This window comes from Leucoraja erinacea, chromosome 1 (assembly GCF_028641065.1).
Source record: "Leucoraja erinacea ecotype New England chromosome 1, Leri_hhj_1, whole genome shotgun sequence".
In the NCBI taxonomy this organism is placed as follows: Eukaryota; Metazoa; Chordata; class Chondrichthyes; order Rajiformes; family Rajidae; genus Leucoraja; species Leucoraja erinaceus.
In genome coordinates, this window is record NC_073377.1 from 25,571,389 (window position 1) to 25,588,476 (window position 17,088).

The window sequence follows — 17,088 nt, forward strand, 5'->3', positions numbered from 1 at the left end:
TCCCACATAGACCAGATTTATTGCTATATCCCATAACAAGGGATAGCCACCCATGCCATAAACATTTGAACTTATTAATTTGTAGAATTTAAAAACACCTCTACTACAACTGGGACTGACGGACCGAACAGTGAACATGATCTCGGCGGCCCAAAGACAGTCAACCAAAAAACAGTAACTGGTCTATATCAGGAAGTGGGAGATGTACTGCCATAAAAACAACATCACCTACAGAGACATGAACATCCCGTCTGTTCTGGAATATCTGGCAGGCCTCCACTATGATGAGGCACTCAGTTACAGTACCATCAACTGCGCCAGAAGTGCCCTATCGACTTACCTATGGCAGGGGACAGAGCGTTACTCTGTTGAGACTCACCCCACTGGTAACAAAACTTATGAAGGGAATTTTTAATACTAATCCCCCAAGAACCAGGTACTCCCAAATATGGGATGTAAGTATTGTGCTGAAGATGCTCAGGAATTGGTCTCCAGCAACAGCTCTGTCCCTACACAGACTGACATTAAAAACAGTCATGCTAATGGCATTGGTCACGGCACAGAGGGTAAAGTCACTGCATAAACTAAGACTGGACAACATGACTTCCTCAACAGAAAATATTACGTTTCATATCTATGAGTTAGTAAAGCAGAACAGACAGGGATCAGCAGGCCTCAATATACAATTAGGTCATACCCAACAGATGACCGTCTGTGTATAGTAAGACATCTGTCGTTATACATGGAGAAAACGAAACTCCTAAGAGGCAATGAGAAGGCACTTTTTGGTCAGCCACAAGCAACCAAACAAAAGAGTGACGGTCCAGACCATCTCAAGATGGCTGAAACAGGTGCTAACACAGGCTGGGGTGGATACTAATATTTTAAAATCTCATTCCACCAGGGCTGCAGCTATATCGGCAGCGATACATTTGGATGTACCAATGGACCAAATCCTCAAGGCAGCAGGATGGTCTGGGGAAAAAACATTCCAATTATTTTACAACAAACCAGTAATGAAACCTGGAACGTTTGCAGAAACAATTTTAAGTTCTGTAAATTAATTTAAACCCATATAAAGGGGTTACAATTTTGTGTTAATAAATTTTATGATTTCAATGTCGAATTCATGTCCAAATTATGTTAACACAATTCCTCCTACAGTCATCAAGGCAGACGTGATGCATGGACTCGTTTCCAGGCATGAAATCACAGAGCTTTAAAATCTTCACGTAGTCACTCACGTGACTCCGAAGTAAAATAGTAAGATTAAACGAGAACTTACCTGTTTGAAGTTTGATCTGTATTTTATGAAGAGTTACGATGAGGGATTACATGCCCTCCGCTCCCACCCTTGATCATATACTTAACTGGTATCTCTCCTCTAACCTTACTATGTTTAGTCATTACAGTTATCTGTGATTTCACACCGCTGCTTTGAAGAATGACACGCATGCGTCGTGGTGGGCTTCTTCACGTAATCCCTCATCGTAACTCCTCATAAAATACAGATCAAACTTCAAACTGGTAAGTTCTCGTTTAATCTTACTATTAACATGCACATGGCATAGCCAGTTGAAACCAAGGACCATCCAGAACCAGTAAACTAGGAATGAATAGATGATACCTTGGTTCATATTGAATAGAAGAGAGAGACACAAGAAATTGCAGATGCTGGAAAATTAGTGTAGAACACAAAGTGCTGTAATAACTTAGCAGGTCAGGCAGCATCACTGGAGGATATGGCTAAGCAACATTTGTCAGGATTCTTGAAGAGTCACAACCCAATATTTCACCTATCTATGGAGTATGACAAACAGTCCTTACCTGAATGTTTAATTGGTCTTGCCATTGCAGTCCAGAGCTCCTGGTTTAGAAAGCATTTTTTCAGCTGTGCCTATCAGAGACCCGTGGGAGCTACACATGGTGGCTTCATGGTAATTTCCGCTCACTAGAGGGGACTGTTGGAGATTCCAACTATCTGCATATCGATAAAGCAGTAGAATCTCTGATTTTATGGGGATATGCTTCTTTTAATCATATGAACATAATTGTCTATGACAACACCTGGCAGGGTTGCAGTATTTCTCCAACTCTGTCTAGCGGTAGAGATGACTCTGATTATAACACCGGCTTATCCGAGGCATATGGCGGCCAGAGGCTCTCCAGTCCTTCCCTGTAATGCTCCGTTGGGGTTCCAGAAGGGAGTAAGGCTCGGAGTCACTAGCAGGTGCAAACTGTCTGGTAAGTTAAATATGATACCAACAGAGCACCGATCTGCACAGCAAGTCCCGGTTTAGCTGCTGAAGGGAGCAGCCTGACAACCCAAGTCGGGGCAAAGTCAAAGCCAAGTCTGTGGGACAAGTCTTGTCGAATGATTTGTGACATCTATGGCAGATATGATTGTGCGTCTGTCTAAATTAGAACATCTGATGGTGGCGCAAGAAATGATCCATGTTACAAAGGCATGTCAGGCAACAGCTCCTGGCTCAGGGTTGCAATATCCCTCCCACTTGGAAGTAAGGAGTGGTGGAGATGGTGCCAAATTATATGGACATATGCCTGAAGCAACTCCTGGCTCAGGGTTGCATAGTAACCTCTGTAAGCTCCAAGTAGGAACAGTTTGGTTACCCTGGTCAGGGTAGACCATCATGGAACTGACTGGCTATAGGGGATCATAATGACCAAGGAAGCACTGCATCATCATCTGCGAATGAGGTTATCATACTGCTCAGTAGAATGAAGTAGTTGAAGTGTTCCTCAACATATGGTTTATTTTTCCTCAGTTAGTAGAGTTGCTGGTTCATTGGAATCATTATTACCATCCTTTCTGGTCTAGGTAGTTATCAGCAGGAAGCTGGTCGAGCATATAATATAATTTTATCTGACCTGCAGGTTCATGTTGTGAATCAACAATGCATTGATAATAATCCATAGGCTCTCAATACCAGTATTCCAGTATATGAGTGGCGAGTCGAAGAGATTGTGTTGTGCACTCTGGCGACTTAGACATGTCGTTTCAGTCAAAGGATTGCGAGGTAATTCCTGATTCAGCTTTGCATTATACTTTTTCCACTTTAAGGAAAAACGCTGCATATTCGTGGTGACTCTTAGTCAAGAGTTGACAGGGAACTCGTATTCCCACATCAAAGGGAGACTGTGGTTTCAGGTCTAGTCATTAGGTTCTGACTATATGTTATCAGCAAAATGTATGAATAACTAGATAATGCATCTTCCGTGGGTAGAAAAGCCAAAAAATTTCCGTCCGTAGGATCAATAGAGGGACAGGGGTTCCGAGTGCAACCAGTGACAGCTCATCCGAAGACGAGTGGTCTGGCCAAGGATTAGAAGGGTATATTTTCTGATACTTCTCAAAATTATAGAAATATGGTGCAGGCCGAATCGAGTTAGCATTTGGCTAATCGTATCATGGGTTTACTTACCCAGTTTAAGATAGATGATTGGGTTTCTGCAATTTTACTGATTCAGAGAATCGATCTTGTAGTTGCATACTCTGCTATATCTATACACATGAGGCACAGGTTCCAATAAACAACATATGTGAGTTAATTTTAAAAGGAAGCAACAGAGGTTTTGTGTGACTTCCAGTTTGAGCCTAGAGAAGTGTTTATGTGATAGCACAATTGACATTGCTTGTGCTGCTTTGTCATTTTCTGTAGTACCATATGTGGGACAATAAATGATTGGTTATTCACCCACTGTTCACTAACGTTATGCAGGTGTCTTTTATATAATGACTCTAATAGCCTACACTGATTGTAGTGTGCGATGTATATCAGTACATTATTATGCAAATATTCTTCCATTTCTTCCTTATGGGACCAGTTTAAGATAATTATGCTTTCAGCAACTGATCTCAGCATAAAGAACACAGCCCTTACTTAATCTCTGGCTTGGTCTCTATGTCATAACTGACATTCGGGCAGCTTGTTTTTTTGGGAATGATCTCATAAGCAAATGAGCAGGATTGCGTACATTTGAATTTGACAACATACCCACCAGAGCAGAGATCGGGGATGCCATTAGGAATACAAGTGTCCTATTAGTGGAGTCATGGGATATGGAGAGAGGGCAGGCACAGGTTATTGATAGGGGACGATCAGCCATGATCACAATGAATGGCGGTGCTGGCTCATAGGGCCGAATGGCCTCCTCCTGCACCTAGTTTCTATGTTTCTAAGTGCACTCAGTTGCTAGTACCTATGAAACCTTTGTTATTCAATAGTCTCAAGATATGCTGATGGCTCATTAGCAGCCAATAGAATGGATTTTCCCTTTCATCATACAGCATGAGGTTTACATAGTGCAGGTTAGTAAATTATAAAATTTGGTTAAATATGTCTGGATATTTGCAGATAAAATTCTGCACAGTGTTGCATGAGTCATTGTCTAAACTCAACAGTCTATTAGGACTACGGTCCAGTTAAGAACAATGGCCATGCATGCAAGTTAAGCATCATGATATTAATAATTCATGTTTTTTCCTACCATTAATGGTTTATCTGTTTAAGTGTTCCCACACAGATTGGATCACTGCATGAAACCACAGAGCTTTGAAGTCTTCACGTAGCCACTCACGTGACTTTGATATAAAATAGAAAGGTTAAACGAGAACTTACCATTTGAAGTTTGATCTTTATTTTATGAGAAGTTAAAGTGAGGGATTACGTGCCCTCCACTCTCAACCCAACTTCTCACAAAGATCATTCGGTAGTTCTAATCTCAGTAATCTTCCTGCAGTTTAGGTCAGCAACTATCCTGTGGTTTCATACAGCTGCTTTGAAGATTGATGCGCATGTGGGCTGGCAGGCTTCTTCACGTAATCCCTCACTTAAACTTCTCATAAAATAAAGATCAAACTTCAAACCATAAGTTCTTGTTTAATCTTTCTAATTTATTACAGAAAAACATGAGGTGTTGCATTTTGGGAAGCCTAACATGGACAGGACATACAGAGTGAATGGTAGTGTAGCGGCAGATTATCATATCTTTCAGGTAATTATCACCCTAGCCGCTATTGGATGAGAATGGTTGAAGGGGGTGTCTTCTAAACGCATGCAAGCTCACTCACAGAGACCAGAGCTTCTTCTCAGATATGGCTTAAAAACACAGTCTTTTGATGAATAAATGCTTTATTGTTGATAGAAAACAGTGAAATACATCCAAGTTTCTTCCGACTCGTTACTATAATCTTCTTCGAACTCCACCTTATTACATTAGACATTAATAAACTCCTCGTGTCTCCGTAACACTGGCAAGACCCGCATGATCTCACATGGTAGAAGGGTTAACCTTCTCCATCATCTCTCCAAACTATCTAAAAACGAAACTTCTGTGCAAGCATCTAAGCTCCAAACACATAAATCCCACCCACAATATGACGGGCAGTCTAACATTTAAAGGCACATGCCATCCTCAATGACATGTAAAACAGGCCAAATGGCCACTACAGGTAGTGCTCTGGGAAATGTTGTAGAGCAGAGGGAAATCTAGGAGTACAGGTACAATACAATACAAATTTATTATCATTTGAGCCCCAGTGAGACTCAAACGAAATGTTGTTTCCACAGCCATACAAACAAAGACACTGTCTTACAGACATACACATAATTAAATTCACACAAACATCCATCACAGTGAAGCCACTGTGATGGAAGGCAAGTCTTTTCTCTCCCCTGTTCTCCGTGTCTCTCCCGATGTCCAAGCCCCAGGCGGGCGATGATGAGTCCCACGGCCATTTTAGGCCGCGCGGGGCGATTTACGGCCCCGCTCCCGGTCTGAAAGTACAAGGTTGGAACCCCCACGGGCGATGGTGAGTCCCACGGCCATGAAGCCGTGCCGGGTGATGTACGGTCCCGGTCCGGGTTGTTCCAACCCCGTGACACGGGCTGGAGATGTCGCGTTGCGGGAGCTCCGGGAAGCGGTCTCTCTCTCTCCTCCCAGACCCGCGAGCTCCCGATGTCCCAGTCCACCGGACCTGCGGCTGCGTTGCTGGAGCCTCCGAGCCCCAGGAGTCGAGTCGCAGCAGCGAGTCACCACCGCTCCCCACGCTCCGAGGCCGGCCACCCCCGACGATGGTGAGTAGTCCGCAGCTCCGCAGCTCCGCAGTCTCCCGAGCCCCCGGGTCGTTCAGGCTGGAGGCCGCTCCACGGTGCTAGGCCCCAACGACAGCCGAGACCCGACAGGGAAAAAGTCGGGTCTCCCGGACAGGGAGCATGTTTCTTTGAAAGTGGAGTCACAGGTAGATAGAGTGGTCAAAAAGGCTTTTGGCACATTGGACTTCACTATTGAGAGTATTGAGTATAGAAGATGGGAGGTCATGTTGCAGTTGCATAAGATGTTGGTGAGGCGGCATTTAGAGTATTGTGTTCAGTTCTTGGCACTGTTTTATTGGAAAATATGTTGTCAAGCTGGAAAGGATACAGAGAAGATTTACGATGATGTTGCCAGGACTAGAAGGTCTGAGTTATTAGGAGAGGTTGAGTCAGCTGGGTCTCTATTCCTTGGAATGGAGGAGGATCAGGGGTGATCTTATAGAGGTGTATAAAATCATAAGAGGAATAGATCGGGTAGAGGTCTCTTGCCCAGTGAAGGCAAATCAAGGATCAGAGGACATAGGTATAAGGTGAAGAGAAAAAGATTCAATAGGAATCTGCGGTGTACAGAACAAACTGCTAGAGGAGGTAGTTGAGGCAGGGACCAACCCAATGTTTAAGAATCAGCTAGACAGGTACATGGACAGGACAGGTTTGGAGGGATATGGGCCAAATACTGGCAGGTGGGACTAGTGTAGCTGGGACATGTTCGCGTGGGTAAGCTGGGCCGAAGGGCCTGTTTCCAACGCTTGTATCACTCCATGACTGAGTGTTCATAAAAATAAAATGTTAATTCATTCGGAATGAAATTTGTTCAGGTTTTTATTTCAGATTTCAGTACAGCAAATCCCGTTATTAGAGATCGAAGATAATAGATTACAAAATATAATTACAGAATTTGACAGATTTTGATTATGACAGACCATCTCTTGTAGAACACATGCTGCTAGTCACAATACGGAGGCCATTAAAATAGATACCTTCTGAACCTTCTGAGTTTTGTAGTCGGCAAGGCAGTACTCTGCATATCGGCAACTTGGACAATTTAACATTTTATCGAGCCAATTAACCTACAAACCTGTACGTCTTTGGAGTGTGGGAGGAAGCCGAAGTTCTCGGGGGAAATCCACGCTGATCACGGGTAGAACGTACAAACTCCATACAGACAGCACCCGTAGTCGGGATGGAACTCTGGTCTCTGGCACTGCATTTTGCTGTAAGGCAGCAACTCTACTGCTGTGCCACCGTGATATGCAATTGAAATGGACAAGCAATTGTTTCGATCGACACTTAACTCTATTAAACAATGTAACAAACAGCTTTTAGTATTTTTAGCTGGCAGTAACAACAATACATTTTTAGCTGTTAAAAAGAACTTTAGACGCTCAGCAGGTTACGCAAGTTCATTTATTTGAAAGGAGAAACATAGTTAACGTTTAAGGTTGATGTAAGGACTGAGACGTGAATTGGCCAAGATAGACTGGCAATTGATTCTTAAAGGGTTGATGGTGGATATGCAATGGAAGGCATTTGAAGACTGCATGAATGAACTACAACAATTGTTCATCCCAGTTTGGAAAAGAAAAAATCAGGGAAGGTAGTGCATCCATGGATAACAAGGGTAATCAGGGATAGTATCAAAACAAAAGATGAAGCTTACAAATTAGCCAGAAAAAGCAGCCTACTAGAGGTCTGGGAGAAAGTCAGAGTCCAGCATAGGAGGACAAAGGGCTTAATTAGGAAAGGGAAAATAGATTATGAAAGAAAACTGGCAGGGAACATAAAAACTGACTGCAAAAGTTTTTATAGATATGTGAAGAGAAAAAGATTAGTTAGAACAAATGTAGGTCCCTTGCAGTCAGAAACAGGTGAATTGATCATGGGGAACAAGGACATGGCAGACCAATTGAATAACTACTTTGGTTAACTAATCTGCCGGAAATAACAGGGGACCAGGGATCAAATGAGATGGAGGAAATGAATGAAATCCAGGTTAGCCGGGAAGTGGTGTTAGGTAAGTAGAATAGATTAAAGGCCGATAAATCCCCAAGGCCATATAGGCTGCATCCCAGAGTACTTAAGGAAGTAGCCCCAGAAATAGTGGATGCATTAGTAATTTTTCAAAATTCTTTAGATTTTGGAGTAGTTCCTGAGGATTGGAGGGTAGCTAATGTAACCCCATTTTTTGAAAAGGGAGGGAGAGAGAAAATGGGGAATTACAGCCCAGTTAGTCTAACATCGGTAGTGGGGAAACTGCTAGAGTCAATTATTAAAGATGGGATAGCAGCACATTTGGAAAGTGGTGAAATCATTGGACAAAGTCAGCATGGATTTATGAAAGGTAAATCATGTCTGACGAATCTTATAGAATTTTTCGAGGATGTAACTAGTAGAGTGGATAAGGGAGAACCAGTGGATGTGTTATATCTGGTCTTTCAGAAGGCTTTCGACAAGGTCCCACATAAGAGATTAGTATACAAACTTAAAGCATACGGTATTAGGGGTTCAGTATTGATGTGGATAGAGAACTGGCTGGCAGACAGGAAACAAAGAGTAGGAGTAAACGGGTCCTTTTCAGAATGGCAGGCAGTGACTAGTGGGGTACCGCAAGGCTCAGTGCTGGGACCCCAGCTATTTACAATACATATTAATGATTTTGACGAGGGAATTGAATGCAACGAGACCTGGGTGTCATGGTACATTGAAAGTAGGCATGCAGGTGCAGCAGGCAGTGAAGAAAGTGAATGGTATGTTAGCATTCATAGCAAAATGATTTGAGTATAGGAGCAGGGAGAGTGGTGAATCTGTGGAATTCTCTGCCACAGAAGGTAGTTGAGGCCAGTTCATTGGCTATATTTAAGAGGGAGTTAGATGTGGCCCTTGTGGCTCTCGTGGCTAAGGGGATCAGGGTGTATGGGGAGAAGGCAGGTATGGGATACTGAGTTGGATGATCAGCCATGATCATATTAAATGGCGGTGCAGGCTCGAAAGTATCTGATGAGGTGGATAAAGATGGTGTACTCCTTTGGTATTGCATTCCTCCATTTTGATGTGTCTGAGATTTCCAAGAGTTAATGGCGATGTTGCAATTTTTCAAGGAAACATTCTGCGGAATGTGGGAAGTCAGGGCGACTTCCAGGTCCCCATAGATTGCACTTGTGGGAAGTGTCCCAAGCTGCAGCTGTTGAATGGCCATGTATGGAACTGGAACTGTGGCTGTACAACCATAGGATTGTCCGGCAGAATGAGAGTGTCATAGATAGTTTGGTTTCAGAACTGGCTTATTCATAGAAGATAGAGGAGGGTTGTGGTGGGTGTTAGTTTGGCTGGAAATTTGTGACTAGTGGAGATTTAGTTTGGGACCCCTGATGTTTGTCATGTAGATAAACAACTTTGATATAAATGGTGGTAGACAAACATTCTGGAGAAACTCAGCGGGTGAGGCAGCATCTATGGAGATAAGGAATAGGTGGCGTTTCGGTTCGAGACTATTCTGCAGACTGAATTTGGGATGGGGGGGGTGGCGGGAAGAAGGAAGAGGCGGAGACAGTAGGTTGTGGGAGAGCTAGGAAGGGGAGGTGAAGGAGGGAGAAAGCAAGGACTACCTGAAATTGGAGAAGTCAATGGTCATACTGCTGTGGTGTAAACTACCCAAGCAAAACATGAGGTGCTGCTCCTCCAATTTGCAGTGGGAGTCACTCTGGCCATGGAGGAGGCCCAGGACAGAAAGGTCAGATTTGGAATGGGAGGGGGAGTTGAAGTGCGGAGCCGCCGGGAGATCAGGTTGGTTAATGCGAACTGAGCGGAGGTGTTCGCCACACCTACGCTTGGTCTCTCTGATGTAGAACAATTGACACCTAGAGCAGCGGATGCAATCGATGAGGTTGGAGGAGGTGCAGGTGAACTTCTGCCTCACCTGGAAAGACTGCTTGTGTCGTTGAATGGAATCAAGGGGGGGGGGGGAGGTAAAGCGACAAGTGTAGCACTTCCTGCTGTTGCAAGGGCAAGTACCGGGGGGGGGGGGCGGGGGGAGGGGGGGGGTGGTCTTGGCGGAAAGGGCCAAATTGACCAGGGTGTTACGGAGGGAGCGCTCTCTGCGTAAAGCCGAATGGGATGAGAAGATGTGGCCAGTGGTGGGATCACGTTGGAGGTGGCAAAAATGTCGGAGGATTATCTGTTGTATGAGACGGCTGGGTGGAAGATGAGGACAATGGGGACTCTGCTCTTGTTAGAAGTGGGGGGATGGGGAGTGAGCGCGGTACGTGTAGAGGGAATGGGGAGTGAGATTACATTGATGTAAATGCTTATGTGTTGGTTCGAAAGTTTGCCCATCGCACCAAAATTGGAGGAGTTAAGGACACTGAAGTCTTTGGGTGTATGGTGGGGAGAGGGGGTGTGCAGAAGAGGTTTACTAGAATGATGCCTGGATTACAGGGTATTAGCTGTAAGAATTTGGACACAAATGATTAATTTCACTACTGCGGAGACTGAAGGGAGATCCGATAGAAGTAAATAAAATTATGAGATTATTGCTTTATGATTGGGATAAAGTTTAAAGATGTGTCTGGCATTTACTTTAAAATATATTAGACCAAGTGCAGACCCATTGGGTCTGCTCCCCCAATGGTGTGATCCCCCAACCCAATATTCCACCATGCACCCGTCTCCTCCAATGGAACTGAAGCCGTTCCCAAATGTAAGATTCCAGCACTTCCCCTGCCTCCCTCAGCAGTGGATTTAAATAAAAATCCAATTGCACCTCCTGCCTGCTGCAGCAGTGAAAAGTTCAGAATGTTCCTGTCTTGCAACTTTGTTTTGAAGTGTGTTGGAAGCTGATAGGAAGGAGCAGCCATCAACGAATCAAAAGGCAGAAAGGCAGCCAGACGGACAGACGGCAGGCGGCAGCCACAGACTTTTATATAATAACTAGACCAAGTGCAGACCCGTTGGGTCTGCTCCCCCAATGGTGTGATCCCCCAACCCAATATTCCTCCATGCACCCGTCTCCTCCAATGGAACTGAAGCCGTTCTCAAAAGTAAGATTCCAGCACTGCCCTGCCTCCCTCAGCAGTGGATTTACAAAAAAATCCAATGGCACCTCCCCTGCCTGCTGCAGCAGTGAAAAGTTCAGAGTGTTCCTGTCTTGCAACTTTGTTTCAAAGTGTGTTGGAAGCTGACATGTAAATGGAGAAGCCAGTTCATTTTTGAAATACTTGGGGGTGGGGGGGAAAAGGATTTGATTAAAAATATGTACTTCAACATGACGAAATGTAATGAGGAGCGGACCGAAATGGAAAAGATCTCGGAGATTGAGTGGCTGGATTGGGCGTGGCAATGAATCAAAGGAAGAAATGCAGCCGGCAGCCGTACATGCAAATGGATCCATTCCGATTGGACATCTGCGAGCATCAGCCATTCCCATTGGACATCTGCGAGTATCGGGCATGAATCAAAAGGCAGAAACGGATCCGGATGGCAGCCGGACGGATAGCCCCAGAGTTTTATAGATATATAGATAGACAGCTGGATATACACAGTTGCGGGTGTCTAGAACATGTTGCCAGTGTTGGTGGAGGTAGATACAATAGTGGCATGCAAGAGCTGTTTAAATAGGCACATGGGTATGAAGGAAATGGAGGGAAATAGATCGCCCACAGGCAAAGGAGATTAGTTTTCCTTGGCATCATGTTTGGCTGGGACATTGTGTGCCAGAGGGCTAGTTCAGTGTATTGCTTATGCCTTTGAGTCCTGGTAACATCCTCATGCACCTTTGCTTCACTCATTTCCACTAAAGTGAATCTTTCCTACAGCAGGTAGACAAAAATGCTGGAGAAACTCAGTGGGTAAGGCAGCATCTAGCTGCAGCAGGGTGACCAGGACTGAACACAATACCTCAAGCCTCACCAATGGCTTGCACAACTGTAACATAAGCACCCTGACTTCTATACTCAAGTCCCTAAAAGGCCAACCCTGTAAAAGCCTTCTTCACCATCCTATCTCTCTGTGATGCTATTTTCATAGAACTATGTACTTGCACTCTGAGAGCCCACTGCCTTTCAACACTCCCCAGGGTCTTATTATTCACTGTGAAGATCCTACCCTAGTTTAACCTCCCAAAGTGCAACACCTCACCGGACGCCTTCTGGGGTGTCGGAGGTGGAGCCTCGCAGTGCAAGTCGATGAAGCCTGTGGCCAACTAGGTCTGCGGAACCCACGGCTTGAGCCTGGGTCGGCGCCGCAGAGGACCCGACAGCGATAATGGAGAGGTCAGTGGGGCAGTCGATGATGGTGTCGACCGACGGACGAGGATGGTGAAGTGAGGACGCAGTTGCCGGGAGAAGGAACAAAGGTGGACCGGACATGGGGGGACCGCCATTTGGAGGGGGGGGAGGGGGGCTGGCACAGGGTACTTTGCAAGTGCCCTTTATAGGTGACTATTTGCATACCTTGGGTAAAAGTTTTTCATTGTGGCTTGTCACATGTGACAGAAGTATTCATTCATTCACTTATTTGATTTGATCTCCTTTAGCTGTTCCTTCTTCTTCTTCTTCTTGCGTATGGCGTGCACAGCCTAAAGTTGTAGGACAACTTGTTCTATTTGATTGTGCACGCTGGGTTGATTGCATTCGCCAAAACGGGGCAGATCACGTGAAGGTTGCAATCTTCCACCCCTAGCTGTTCCTCCAGCCCACTTGTCAGGCTGATTCATATTTTGCTATCATTTTTGATAACCACCTTCAGTCTACAATACCACTTATTTTAGTGTCACCTGCAAACTCACTAATCACACCATATACATTCTCTTCCAAATTGTTGTAGTAAATGACTCAGTAATAGGCCCAGCACTGATCCAGTCCGAAAAACAGCCATTCACCACCACTGTCGTGAAGCAAATTCTGTATGAGGCAGCAATCGCCAACAGTGTAATCTGGCATCCCATGTAATCTAAACTTCTGCCTATTGGTACTGTCTGTACGTTCTTCCCATGACCTCCGTGGGTTTTTTTTTGGTTCTCTGGTTTCCTCTCACACTCCAAAGACATAATTGCTTATAAGCTAATTGGGTTTGTAAAATTGTAAATTGTCCCTTGTGTGCAGGATAGTGTTAGTATGCGGGTATTGCTGGTCAATACAGGCTTGGTGGGCCGAAGGACCTGCTTCCAGTTTAAAAACTGTAAAAACAGGTGAAATATTCATTGTGGCTCCGCATATAGATTACCACTTAGTTTTTTCTAAGTTCCCTTTTCTCTCTCAAGTTACTATTTTTCCCCTCTATATACTTTTCTTTGGATTTTCCTTAATCTTATCTGTCAGTGCTATCCCATGCCCCCCCTTTGTCCTCCTGATTTCCTCAAGTAGGCTTCTTAATGCCATATACTCTTCCAGGGAGCCATGTGATCCCAGCTACCTATAACTGACACGTCTCGTTTTTCCTGACCTGAACCCAAATATCTGATTGCACTCCCAAATTTCTTAAGCATGCTCCTCAATCCCATACACCTCCAGCAACACAATTGCCTTTTTACTTACAGGAACATGCATATGTACTGTACATGCAGGAACAAATTGTTTAGATGCATTTTTAAATAAATAATTGGAATATTGCACACTGCCATAATAATAAATGATGGGTAGGATATCCGCTGATTCACTTTGAGACATTGAGGATGAAAAGGATGCTTAGCACTGTAGAATCTGAAGTTCTTTTCCTCTTAAACCTCAAGAGCAGATCATATTTTACAAATGTATTGTTCATCCAACCTTTGTATTACGAGTTCACAGGAGAATTCCAATTTAATTGGGAGACCGACATTGTTGCTGCAGTTCATAGGTTTTTAAAGGAGAGAATGATTCAAGAAACCGAGCAAAAGGAATTAATCTTGGAAGCCTTTGTTAAACTTTAATTTCAAACAAACAGTTTTAATAATGTTCAACCATTTTATCATTTACTATGACAAGATATTTTCATTAAAACATTATTCATAGCTGGGTGATTAAAGTCTCTCAACATTCAAATATAAATTGTGTTTTCTTTCCGTTGGTAGAGACGAATAAAAAACATGATTTTCAGGAAACTTTGCTGATGACTGTCAAGTGCCTATTATTATAAACAATTATCTTCTACCTTTGAAATGATAGATAACCAACAATCCATACAAGCAACTGGTGCATGGATGGATTACACTGCTTCGCATATGGTAGGTCAAGACACTTAGGAAGCAAAACTTCTCTAGTCCCCTGTAATTCAAAGTACATCCCCAGTTTAGCAGAACGAGCATGCAATTGTTAAGCTTAGGAAAGAGTCCCATCTGAAGTTCAAATCTCACAATTATTTACATGTGCACACTGGGGCGGAAAGACCTATTCATCAGATAACTTTGTGCATTCAAGCATCCCAATGTATTACTTTTGGGTCTTCACCTTGACTGACCTCAATACTGATCTGTATATTCAAATGCACACTTGACTATCAGACCATGCCTCTTTCATGCATTTAATTAAAATACATACTTTAGGTCTTGCATATAACATTCGCTACTGGAATGAGTCTCCATGCAAATTAAATAAGAATAAAGTTTGAACAATATTGTGGAACCTTACTGTTTGCAAACATTTGAGTTAACATTTTGAAGTAATTGGTTGTTCATCAAATGCTCTAAAATGTTGAGACCCGAGTGGCCATAAGAATGGAAATCAAAATCAATTACTTTATATCGGACAGACATTGAGACCAACTTCTCAAGCTTCAGACCACTGATGTTCATTGTTCTTTCAGAATAACAGATGGCCCAAGCGAAAATCTGATTGTTTAGAGGAGGGAGTTTCAAAAACAAATTGCAGAACAACAGAAAGGCAATAAGTTCATGTCGTAACTAACAGCTAGAAAGAGTTGAAAACAAATGACATGAAATTAATCTGGACTTTAAAACATGAGGACACAGGGCAGGGGAAGACTGTGGATTTGAAAAGTAAAGAAAAGTTTAAAAACAAAATTAAGCACATCAATTAAAAACAGCCAGGATGCATAGATGAGAGAGACAACAGACAAGCAGACTTTTGGTTTATTTCCATTATATATATAATTCTAATGTATTTTGGGCAGTTTTTTTCCTGCATCCCATTAAGAAGGGAGAGAAAATGTGCCAGAAGTTCTTTCCAGATACAAGAGTAATAATCATTTCCAGAATATTTGGGGCTTTACTGAGAACTGAATTTGAGGGAAAAAAAGGCAAATTTCTCACATATGAAAGTTATTGGCAAAAAGTCACTGGGTCTAGGTTATAAATGTAAGAATGAAGCCAATTTAATTTGAATTACAAGCAACTTTAAGTGTGCCTCAGGATTCGGTGCTGGGCCCGTTATTGTTTGTCATCTACATCAATGATTTGGATGAGAACAGACAGGGCTTGATTAGCAAGTTTGCTGATGATACAAAAGGTTTTGCAGATAATGCAGACGGTTGTGAAAGATTGCAGCAGGAACTGGATCGATTGGCCAGGTGGGCGGAGGAATGGTTGATGGAATTTAATACAGAAAAGTGTGAGGTGTTGCATTTTGGGACATTGAACAAGGGCAGGACCTACACAGTAAATGGTTGGGTAGTGTTGTAGAGCAGAGGGATCTCGAAGTACAAGTGCTTGGTTCCTTGAAGGTCGAGTCACAGGTAGGTAAGGTGGTCTAAAGGGTTTTGGCACTTTGGCCTTCAACAGTCAGAGTATAGCAGTTGGGAGGTCATGTTGCAGTTGTATAAGATGTTGGTGAGACTGCATTTAGAATAGTATGTTTAGTTCTGGACACCATGTTATAGGAAAGATATTGTCAAGCTTGAAAGGGTTCAGAAAAGATTTACGAGGATGTTGCCAGGAATAGAGGGTGTGAGCTATAGGGAAAGGTTGAGTAGGCTGGGTCTCTATTCCATGGAGCACAGGAGGATGAGGGGAGGTCTTACAGAGGTATACAAAATCATGAGAGGAATAGATTGGGTAGATGCACAGAATCTTTTGCCCAGTGTAGGGGATCAAGGACCGGATGACATAGGGTGAAGGGGAAATGATTTAATAGGAATCGGAGGTGTAACTTTTTCACACAAAGGGTGGTGGCTGTATGGAACAAGCTGCCAGAGGAGGTAGTTGAGGCTGAGACTATCCCATCGTGTAAGAAACAATTAGACAGGTACATGGATAGGACTGATATAGACCAAGCACAGGCAAGTGGGATTAGGGTAGCTGGGACATTTTTGGCTGGTGTGGGAGAGTTGGGCCGAAGGGCCTGTTTCCACACTGTATCACTCTGTGACTATGACTAAAAAGGATCACAATGAACAAAACAGACTTCATGGAATAAAGCCGAGATGAACAAGGTCAGAAAATCATGTGATTTGATTGAAGCTTTTGAAAAGGCACAAACAAGGGACACAACATGCATGTAAAAAAAAAAAGAACCAATGGTTATGAGCACCCAAATATTTTTATGTCGCCTTCATTAACTCACAGCTCCAGAAAACATAAATTGCCATTCTTAGTTATTGCTTTACTTATCATGTAAACATCCATTTCATTCTTCTGTAACATTGTGACTCCATAATGCAGAATTCAAAAAAATTAACTGCCCACAGCTTCATCTTTAGCTGTAGAAAAATAATTTGTGTGCACAAAATAACTTTTGCAATTCAAGGAAAAACATACCCCAATAACTTAGTTTGTCGAAAAATATTTTTTGTTTTAAAAATCATTTACAGTTTTCCTTTGTTTCATTCCAGGACACTAACAAAGTAAAAACTAAGAACAGTAGCATCAAAAGAACTTCTTTGCGGCTGCTTCTTGCTGGCTCCTGTGGGAGAAAGGAATAATCATTAATACATGAAACAAATGTAAGATTGTACAGCCTACGGAACTGATCGATGTAGGAAAAAAAAAGGCACACCGTTCCCTGCAGCTGCTTGAAAGGGGAATGTTTACTTGCTCAGAAGAATT

General features: G+C 43.1%; 1 protein-coding gene across 1 annotated transcript in view; it reads right to left on the minus strand.

Annotated features, from left to right (window-relative positions):
• Positions 1 to 14,001: 14,001 nt before the first annotated feature.
• The window catches only part of lman1 (lectin, mannose-binding, 1), a 68,776-nt gene continuing 65,689 nt past the window's right edge, over positions 14,002 to 17,088 (minus strand). The window contains exon 13 of the mRNA XM_055631053.1: positions 14,002 to 16,945. Coding sequence (XP_055487028.1) covers positions 16,909 to 16,945 — 37 coding nt within the window. The 3' untranslated portion in view covers positions 14,002 to 16,908. The remainder of the gene's footprint in view (positions 16,946 to 17,088) is intronic.